We start from the raw sequence: 11145 nt of genomic DNA, 5'->3' as shown, positions 1-11145 counted from the left end.
GCCATACAAAATTATAGGCAAAGCAAACAAGGGTTCATTCCAACTAGAGACAATGGAAGGAAAACCCCTACCAAACAATTGGAATATCAGCTACCTCAAGTACTTCAACTTCTAAAAAACAAGAAGTGCCCCCAAGTCGTACTCTTTTTTTCCTTACTTGAGTTTTGTCCTAATAAGATTTTCTCAAGGAGGTTTCTAACGAGGCGACGAGTGGGACACTTCGAGTTGGAGCGTACGAGAGCATACTGATTTTTTCATTACCCGACTCCTCAAGATTCTCCAAGTCGAATAATGAAAGGACTAGATATACTGGGATTGGGACTGGAACGCCAGCCAACACCCAAAACTTGTAACTTTCTCCAAAAATTGTCCAACGGCAAAATAATGTAATCAGAGCAATGATATCAAAGTAATAGAAATTCATGTTTATCGAAACCGCTCTAATGAAAGGTTAAGTTCGACCAAGCTCGAACAACACCTACCGGCCCCCGGCCACGACTTAACGAAAGGTTAAGTTCGACCAAGCTCGAACAACACCTATCGGCCCTTGGCCTCGATTTAATGAAAGGTTAAGTTCGACCAAGCTCGAACAACACCTATCGACCCTCGGCCATGATTTAATGAAAGGTTAAGTTCGACCAAGTTCGAACAACACCTATCGGCCCTCCACCACAACCTAACTTAAAGGTACGTTCGATCAGCTCGAACAACACCTATTGTTCCTCAGCCACATCTTAACTAAGAGACATACTCCACCTATATAAACAAAGGGCCGATATGGCCTATGGCTATTCGGCCCAAAGGCTACGGCCATCTAGAAGACAACAACAATAAAAAGGTTAAAGAAGCAAAACATGCACGTAAAGAAGAAAAACATACAAGCAGAGAAGTAAAACATACAAGTACGGAAAAGAATCGCAGGAATGAAAAAGGTACATGTAAAACAAAGATCAACTTTGATGTTCATATTCAGATAAAGAGTTTTTTTTTTACAAAGGTGCTCGAAGACGCTAACAAAAATACACAAAAAGTTAAAACAAAACTACTAGCCATCGCCATCACGGCCTTCAATACCCTCGTTGTCTCGGTCTTCAACGTCATCACCACCCTATCCTTCAATACCCTCACTGTCTCGGCCTTCAACATTATCACCACCCTAACCTTCAATGCCCTCGCCATCCCCATCTTGACCATAAGAGGAGTCATACCAAGCATCGTCCGCGAGTCAATCCACACCCTCGTCCTCATCCTCCTCAGAACCAGGTCGAGACGTAGCAGGATCATAACCACAAGCAAGCCAAGCTTCGCGAGCCTTGACCCGAGCATCCTCGATGGCCGCCTCAGAAATGGAGCCCGCTGCATATAAATCACGGAACACATCCATTCGGGCTTCAGCATGGATCCACTCCTCGTACAGCTCCCAAGGAATATTGGGATAGTCAGAAGCATTAGACTAAGAAGGCCGCACAAGCGGTTGGGATTTCTCGGCCTCGAGAGTAGCGACTTAATCATGCAGCTCAGAGTTTTCCTTATCCAGGTCCCCAATCCTCTCCTCAAGTCGGTCCTCCTTGGCCCTAGCCATTGACAGATCGTTCTCTCGCTCAGAATGGAGAGTCATGTTCGCCAACTCGAGGATGTCAATCTTTCTCCGAGCATCTAGCCGAGAAGACTCTACCTGATCGAGCAACTGCTGCTTCTCAGCGATCTCCCCCCTGAGAGTATCAATTTTGAGCTGATATCCATCAAACTGACTGCGCAGTTGAACTAGTTGAGCCTGAAGATGACTGCACTGGGCCTCCACCCCTTGATCATCTTAGGTTCTTCTTCCTTTCTCTTCAACCCTCCCTCAAGGATGCTGAACCTCTCCACGGACACCATCAGCTCCTTGTCCTTCTTCTTCAATTCTTCTCTCAAGGACGGCACTTCGCCCTCCTCACGAAGCTGCCTTCGAAGATCCTGGTACTTTCAACGGTACTCTGTATACTTTCCCTTCAACTTCACATAAATTTCTTTACGTCTTTTCTCTCTCCGACCACTCTCAATTTCCAAAATAAATGTTTGCAAATCAAAGAAAAAATGTTAGAGCTTAAAAATAAGCTAAGACATAAGGAAAACGATGGATAACAGTCATACTTACTCTGAGAGCGAGACCGGCGATATTCTTCGACAAGGTACTGTCGGTTATCTTCTTGAGGGTCTCACCCTCGATGTCGGAGAAGAGAGGACCGAGAGTAGGGACTACCTCCTCGATATTTTGTAGCAAATCACGATCCATTGGGATCGTGATAGTCCTAGAGCCTCCCTCCATCCACACCTCAAGTTGGGTAAGCCCCTTGTCGATCATCCTAAGATCGTCAAGGTCCATGTCGGAACCCGACTCATCATCCTCCTCAGCTACAACTTTCCCTCTATCACCGACTGGTAAAGAAACATCTATTGTCTCCCTGGAGGATGAAGCCTCCTCTTGCCTCGCAGGTATGGGTCCGCCATCATGTGTCCCCTCCACGACCGTCTCCCCCTCTGGATGCACTAGCTCGTCCACGTTTGCCTCTTCCAATTGTGGGGCCTTGGAGCTTGCTCTAATACCTTCTCCAATATGTATCGTTGCCGTCTCTCGAAGAGTGAAGTCATCATTCACTGAATCAACGGCCACAAGGACTACCCCTCCCCCCAGACATTCACAATATTCCTCTTGCGGGGCCTTAAGTCCCCATCAAGGGGGGAGAATTCATCGTCCTCATCGACCAGCGAGAATAGCTGAGGTGGAAGCATCAGTTGGGACGGGGGCAGATTCGAAGGCTGCACCAGTCAGGACAGGGGTAGATACAGAAGGCACAGTAGCCGCAACGGGGGCAGAAGCCGAAGGCGTAGCAGCCCTTCTCCTCCAAAAAGAGGGCACAAGCGCCCTGCTCCTTCGGGAAGACCCCTAACTGGACCTGAAAAAGAAAGAAATGTAGAGGTTTACAACAAAGCAAGCCAATATATATATAAAAAAAGAGACAACAATCACGGCCAAAAAAGAGAAATTACATGCGGAAGCGAAAGCCGGTCTGAACTTCTGAAAGAAGTTCGGCCAGTCGCGAATCCATGTGGCGTGGGGAAGAATCTGCCCGACCCAGTCAGCGTTATGTATGGCCAGAGGGGAAAGACGGTTGTTGGCTGCAGGGAAGGAAGAATTACGCAATAAATTCAAAATAGACGAAAAGATGCAAAGGTTTAACATCGTCCCTCTGTATAAGTCGGGTGCAAATAGGTGCACCAGATGCCACACTGTCACCTCGACTCCGGCAAGCTCAACAAATTTGGTCAGCATCTTGATGACCTTATCAATGTAGGGGTGAGCTGAGCAGGGAAAACGCCATAGTGGAGGCAAAACTCCTCCACTAGCGGGAGAAGAGGGAATGGATAGCCAATGGTAAACGGGTAGGCGTAGAGAGCGCAATACCCGGGACAGTGAACATGCAACTCGTCCACATCAACATGGATCAGTTCGACGTGATTGGGGAGGCCAAATTTGGCGTTGAACTCAGCCAACTGCTTGGGAGCCATTAATGATAAAAAAAAAATTCAAGCGCTGAGTCTGGTGACCATTGAAGGCCAGACCTAGCCTCAGGGTTGCGAGGGATGATCTCCTCCACTAAGGGAAGAGCTTCATCTTCTACAATGACAACAACGTCCTCCTCATGAGGAGGGAACACAACTGACAAAGAGACGGCATGACTCTCTTTATCAGTATCAAAAGAAGGGTTAGACATGGTTATGAAAAAGATGGGAATATGGAAGAAAGTTGAAGCTTAGAAGATGAAAGCAGATTCAAGAAAGAAGATGGGGTTTATGAGAGCAAAGGGAATATGAAAGGAAGTAAAGTTTGAATAATGAAGATACATCCCTATTTATAGAGATTAAGGCACCGAATTCGAAACGGTTTGACATAATTAGCACCTTGCCCGAAATGGTTCATCATAATTGGCACCAGAATCAAAACTGCACATCCAATCAAAGGTCACACGCGGATCGATGTAATTCATCAGGAACCAGTATCATCATGACGTATGACGTCATGATGTCACTCCCTCTCTTTGACCAGATGGCTCTAACAAATCACCCAAAAAATTTAATGGATTTGAAATGCGCGGCCTACAAAGAGCCACGTCGCTTGCTCGTTACAACGATCACGATCTATATTATCTGTTCAGCGAGCTCGACCATAAAGACGGCCCTTGGCGATATTATCCACTCATTGAACTCGCCCACGAAGGCTACCTCAACGAACGGAGGGACTAACTGTATAGGCCAAAAATTATCCTAGTTATATTTGAGCCACGTCGACACTAAGAGAGCCTTCAAAGGCTGCCGTGTGTCATCAATATGATTTCGATAAAAGACGAATGCAAGGTCGAAGTGACCTAACAAAGGACGAAGGCTAGGTCGAGGAGTCAACAGAGATCGAGGTCGAGGACGGGTACTCTCCTTAACGGAGTAGTAACGACTAGTTTTGGGGGAAATGACTTTAAAGAGAATATTCCTAGAATTTGTACTATTAGGGTTTTGTGCTTATAAATAGAAAGAGAGGTAGTTGTAGAAGGGGATTGGACACTCACTGAAAAGAACAACATATTGACATTCTCTAGATTCTTGCTTTATTACATAAATACAAAAGACATATTTTGTTGAAATCTTTGTCTAACTTTTCTCCCACGATCCAAGGAGAATTTGAATATTCAAAGGTTCATCAATCATTTATCATTGTCAGAAAGAATATCACACGATTTCATTCCTTTTCGGTTATCACACTTGTATTTATTTACATAAATGTTATTATATACCATTTATTGTTATTTAATACTATTCACTTTATATTGGGGCTATTGAATATTGTTTATTGTTGTGTATACACGGATGCTTCTACGAAATTTGTAACATTTTGCCACGGCACCGGATAAACAATCTTTTAGATATTAATATTGGCTAACATTAACCCTATTTTATTAGAAAATCTAATTGTTTAAACCTACATCTAATTTTTGGGTCAAACAATAAATGTTTAGAAACAAATGTAAGAACCCACGTATCTCCACAATTTTCTTGGATTCTTTTTCTGAAGAAGGTAGCAATTACGCCTTTCTTGGATTCTTTTGCCTTAGAAAATTTGAATAGGTGAGAGAGAGAGAGAGAGAGAAATCTGTAACGCTGAAATGGACAAAGCTTGAACAGGAGAGGTTTGTCATGGGTTACTAAATGCCAAATTAAATATTAAACTAATTATGAATATGTGTCCTAAACCTATTAGAGTAGATTTCAAGTTCGTTTGAAAACAAAAAGAGAAAAGATTTCAAGTCATGTTTCTGTACTAAAACTTGGAACAACTACACTACAAATCAACTCCAGTAGATTCCTATATTTCACTCATCATGAATTAAATGATTAATATTTGATAAATCATGGATTTCTGATTTTAGAAAACCATTTTGTAACATTTTCCTACTCAAGAAAAAAATATTATGAAGGAAAGAGCATATTAGAGAAAATCTAACACATTTAAGAAAGAGTTGATACCATATGTTATAAAGCCAGTTTGAAAACCTTCATATTTTGTTACCGACGAGGGTTGTGATGGAGTGGTAAGTTATAATACCCTATATCTTATTAATAAGGGCATATAAGTTTTTAACTAAAGTTTTAAAAAAAAAAAGAAATAATGGGAGAATGGGCTAAAGCCCATTAGAAGGAGAAACGTGAAAAGGAGAAAAGGGGAAAAGGGCTAAACAACAGAGAAGAAACAAAAAAAAATCATAGAGGAGAAAACAAAAGGAGAAGGAGAAGAAGAAAGAGGCTAGAACCAAACCTTGAGAAATCTTAATTACGCACTGGTTCTTATGGGTAATACTCGAATTTCTCATCTGGATTATTTTCTTCTGGTAATTTTTTTTTATCTCAGTTCATATATTTGAAGGGTTTCACAAGGTATAAGAAATTTAATACCAATAAGAGTTATTCTGGGCAAATTATGCAATTGGAATTTGGTCAATGTTACTGTAGGATAAATTCATTTGAAAAAAAAGAGAAGGAGGAATATTATGGACAGTAATGTTATTTCAGTTTCAATTTATGCACACGATTAAGAAAATTGAACAGTACAGGAAATAAACCATATAAATACATTTTTATTTAAAAGATTTTGGACTAATTTAAATTACTCATAACATGGGTAAATATAATTCGGCAAATTGATGATAAAATATAAAACTCGGAGGATTGTGTATTCTAAATTAGTGATGGATTTAGCCTAAATGAGATAATTAACACGAGATCGGTGTTGATATGATTATAGATTGATTGGAGAAAGTTATACGAATTGCTCGAGGTGAAGCATTTGGTATTCGGCACGAGTACTGTGAGTAGTAATCTTACCACAATTTGTATTTTTCATCACTTGCATGATTTACACATGATTTTTAATATGAATATGTCACCGATTATTTTGAGTTACATGTGGGACAAGTCTTTTACTCGATATGATACCGAAATAGTTATTTGACATGATTACCGTTGTTTTAAATATTCTTGTTGTCACTAGATATGTTTTATCGTTACTTGAATTTACTGTTATCGAAATGAAATTATATGATTTAATAAGAACCGAAATGCCCTATATTATTTTAAAATATTTTCCTATGAGTATATACGGATTATAGAGACAAGTATAAATGGGAGTAGATTTTGAAGGATCCCGTAGCTAACGGCGGGTTCGTTAGACCTGGTGCACTTTGTAATTACCGAGTACAATTATAGCCCTTGCTAGTGGGAAGGTAGAACTAGCATACCGTTACCGATTTCTCTCAAGTAGGGACTACCGTTATATTTGACTTTTTACGAAGAAGTCCACAGTTATACCGATTACATGATTCGTTCATTGAAACCTTCCAAACATGAATATTTATATTACACAGTATTTTACCGAGCTTATTACCGAATTGTCAATTGATTTATATTACATGAAAAACATGATGAGACTGATTATATTGTTTCTGAAAGGGCATTCTATGATATTTTCTGTTTAATATATATAGTAGCATGTTTTCTGACTTGTCCCCAATAAAAACGGTTGTGGTTAAGTGTTATTACTCACTGAGCTAGCGACTCATTTACCGCTAATTCTTTTTTTTTTACTGAGACAGCAGTTGACACAGGCGAGGATTTCGTTAATTAGAGCGCACAAGTTGATAGTTTTTGGTGAGCCTCGCATTTATTCGCGTGGGCGGATATTTTATTTATTGTTATAGTCTTTTCTTTGAACTCTTAGAGTCGCTCCATAGTCATCCTTTTAGTGTCGTGAGTATTCATTTGTTGATATGGACTAGTTACTAGTATTATACTTTCTTTCCATATTTGTAGAGTTGGTTTTGGTTTTATTATGTTGAGGAGGTTGGTAATATTGATGGAAACCCGTTTGTGGTTTGTTGTTGAAGATTGTGAATGATTTAGGTGAATATTGGTTGGTTGTTACTTGTTTATGAGACATGAAAGTTTTTGGAATAGTCCAAAAACAGGGAAAACTCTATCCGATTTTCTGAAAAATACTGATGAGGCTTACTTGGGGACACTTGCTCCTAAGTGCCGGTCATGATCTTAAATTGGGTCGTGACAAAGTTGGTATCAGAGCTTAGGCTTTAAGTCCCGAGTCATGGAGCAATGTTTAGTAGAGTCTTGTTCATGGGTATGTAGGCGCCCATACTTATGATCTTGAGGCTCCCGAACATCTAGGAATGTTTTCCCTTCTTTCATTCTTTGATCGTGCGTTGAGATAACTTGAGATTGACTTTAGAATATTTATTTCGCAGATGGCTATGACACACACACCCTCATCTGCTGGACGTGGTGCTGGACATGGTGCTACCCGGGGTGTCGGTCAAGTTGGCATTCATCAAACTAGAATACAGGCTGCCCCTCAATCTGAAGTTGGGAACATGGGTCAACCCCAAGCTGCAATGCCAGATCAAGTGCAAGGGCAGGGAGTTCAGGACGTTCCACCACCAGTGCCAACTGTTGCCTTACATGCAGACGTAGTGGCAAGGTTATTGAATGTGTTATAGGCATTGGTGCCTACTCAGGGTGGAAGTTTAGCTCCTCAGGCTACTTTACAGACACAAGCACCTGCACAGACTCCGACTTTCGGGAATAAGGAAGTATCCCTACAAGAGTTCATGAAATTGAAATCACCAAAATTCACAGGTTCTGATAATTCAGCAGATCCTCAAAGTTTCTTGGATGGGACACTCAAGGCATTACGTGCTCTAGGATGTTCTAGTGAGAGAGCCGTGGAGCTCGCAACATACAAACTAGAGGATATGGCCAACATATGGTATGAAACTGTATTGCTAGGAAGGCCAGTAGGAGCAGCACCACTGACATGGGACGAATTCACTAAATTGTTCATGAATCATTTTCTTCCAGACAGCCTGATGCAAAAATATGCTAGTGATTTTGAGAGATTGGTTCAGACTCGAGATATGGATGTGTCAACATAAAACACGAAGTTTTGTAAGCTGGCTAGATATTCCCCTTACTTAGTGCCTACCGAAGAATCTCGAGTTCAGAGGTTTGTTGATGGATTGGTTGGTCGTCTATACACTACAGTAGCCCCACAGATAAAGACTTTATCCTACTCTGATGCAGTCGACCTTGCTAAAAAGATTGAAACCAAGGGACGTGAGGATCGTACAGCTAGTGATTTACGTAAGAAGGCCAAGATAAGAGGGTCTTTCAGTGGCAGTTTTAGTGAAAATCGAAGAGCGGGAAATCAGGGACAACAACAACATAGTTCTCAGACAGGGACACACTTGTCTTTATAGTCCACATACAGACCACATTACAGACAGGGTAATATTGGACCATTATCTTCTGGACATCATAATTCTGGGCAGATATATGCCACTACTCCAGTCTGCCAGACCTGTGGTAGATCACATTTGGGCCAATGTCGTATTTTAATTGGAGAGTGTTTTCGGTGTGGCCAGTTGGGACATCACTTGAGGGATTGCCCTAGGCCTTTGAGAAATTTCAACCAGGATTCTATTCAGTCAGGTGTACCTACTCAGACTACTCGTAATACTTCAGGTGCTACAAGTACAGAAAATAGAGGTCGAGGTGCTGGAGATTGTGCTACTGTGAATCAAGGACAAGGGAATGCTGGTAGAGGTTAGGCGGGAGTTTTTGCATTTACTAGACAGGATGCTCAGGCCTCAAATGCTGTGGTTATAGGTATTCTTTCTGTCTGTTCATTTGATGCACTTGCGTTGATTGATCCGGGATCTACTCACTCCTATGTGTCCTCGTACTTTGCTTTGAGGTTTAGTAGACAGTCTGAGCTATTCAATAATCCTTTTCTAGTTGCTACTCCTGTTGGAGAGTCTCTATTAGCTGAATACGTGTATCGTGCTTGTCAAATTCGGGTTGAGGGTAGAGATACTCTAGCTAACCTTATTGTACTTGATATAATTGACTTTGACATGCTGATGGGAATGGATTGGTTATCTTCCTGCTATGCTATTGTCGATTGTCATGCAAAGATAGTCAAGTTTGAGATACCAAACGAACCCAGTTTTGTTCTAAAAGGGGGTCAAGTTCCAGAGAATTGCAAATTTGTATCTTTTATGAAGGCTCAATGACTGCCGAAGAAAGGTTGCTTGGGTCTCATAGCTATTGTAAATGACACAAGAAAGGAAACAGTTAGTATAGAAAATGTACCAGTAGTGAGAGAATTTTCTGATATATTTCCTGAGGATTTACCAGGATTGCCTCCAGTACAAGAAATAGACTTTGGTATTGATTTGCCACCTGACACATAACCCATATCAATACCTCCATATCAGATGCCACCAGCGGAGTTGAAGGAGCTAAAACAACAACTGCAGGATTTGTTAGATAACAGTTTTATCAGACCGAGTATATCTCCATGGGGTGCACCAGTACTGTTCGTAAAGAATAAAGACGGATCTCTGAGAATGTGCATTAACTACAGGCAGTTGAACAAGATAACAATACGCAATAAATATCCGTTGCCTTGTATAGATGACATGTTTGATCAGTTACAAGGATCTGCCCACTTTTCAAAGATTGACCTTCGTTCTAGTTATCATCAACTTAGAATCAAAGATGAAGATATTTCTAAGACTGATTTCAGAACTCGATACGGGCACTATGAGTTTCTTGTGATGCCTTTCGGACTGACTAATGCTCCAGCTGCATTCATGGATTTAATGAATAGGGTGTTCAAGCCATTTTTGGATAGATTTGTAATAGTATTTATTGACGAAATCCTGATATATTCTCGTAGCCAAGGAGAACACGAGAATCATCTCAGGATTGTGTTGCAGACATTGCGAGAGCATCGGCTTTATACTAAGTTCTTGAAGTGTGAATGTTGGCTAGACTCGGTAGCATTTCAGGGGCATGTTGTATCCAAAGATGGAATTATGGTAGATCCTAAGAAGACAGAAGCTGTGCAGAAATGGCCCAGGCCTACTTCTCCTGCAGAGATTCGCAGCTTTTTAGGCTTAGCAGGCTATTACAGGCATTTTGTGCAGGATTTCTCCAGAATAGTAGCGCCACTGACCAAGCTAACACAGAAAAATGCAAAGTTTCAGTGGATGGAGGAATGTGAGCAGAGCTTTCAAAAACTCAAAACATGTTTGACAACTGCACCAATATTAGCCTTACCATCAAGTTCTGGAGGATTTACAGTATTTTGTGATGCCTTGAGGGTGGGACTAGGATGTGTTCTCATGCAAAATGGTCGCGTTATAGCTTATTCTTCGAGACAATTGAAAAAGAACGAGCAAAACTATCCTACATATGATTTTGAGATGACTGCAGTGGTATTTGCTCTAAATATTTGGAGGCATTACCTATATGGCGAAACTTGTGAGATTTATACTGACCATAAAAGTCTGAAGGATATCTTTTAGCAGAGAGATCTGAATTTTCGGCAGCATCGGTGGATGGAACTACTCAAAGACTATGACTGTTCTATTTTATATCATCTTGGAAAAGCCAATGTGGTGGTTGATGCATTGAGCAGAAAATCTATGGGGAGTTTGACACATATAGCTCCTGCAAAGAAACTTTTGGCTAAAGATATTCAGA

At 41.0% G+C, this 11145-nt stretch overlaps 1 protein-coding gene across 1 annotated transcript; it reads left to right on the top strand.

Annotated features, from left to right (window-relative positions):
* Positions 1-7841: 7841 nt before the first annotated feature.
* On the top strand, positions 7842-9668 carry LOC142180156 (uncharacterized). Its single transcript, XM_075251092.1, has 5 exons — positions 7842-8063; positions 8112-8478; positions 8572-8758; positions 8864-9198; positions 9262-9668. The coding sequence occupies exons 1-5, from the start codon at positions 7842-7844 to the stop codon at positions 9666-9668; spliced, it is 1518 nt and encodes a 505-aa protein (XP_075107193.1).
* Positions 9669-11145: the final 1477 nt, after the last annotated feature.

The sequence above is a fragment of the Nicotiana tabacum genome, chromosome 4 (assembly GCF_000715075.1).
Source record: "Nicotiana tabacum cultivar K326 chromosome 4, ASM71507v2, whole genome shotgun sequence".
NCBI lineage: Eukaryota > Viridiplantae > Streptophyta > Magnoliopsida > Solanales > Solanaceae > Nicotiana > Nicotiana tabacum.
Note: the sequence above shows the minus strand (reverse complement) of the source record. Positions and strands in the feature narration are given on the sequence as shown.

Coding starts and splice junctions, on each gene's coding strand:
- LOC142180156 (XM_075251092.1), top strand. CDS start 7,842: ATGGCTATGACACACACACCCTCATCTGCTGGACGTGGTGCTGGACAT. Junction 8,759..8,863: donor AAGAAGGCCAAGATAAGAGG/GTCTTTCAGTGG, acceptor GTCCACATACAG/ACCACATTACAGACAGGGTA. Junction 9,199..9,261: donor ACAAGGGAATGCTGGTAGAG/GTTAGGCGGGAG, acceptor CTGTGGTTATAG/GTATTCTTTCTGTCTGTTCA.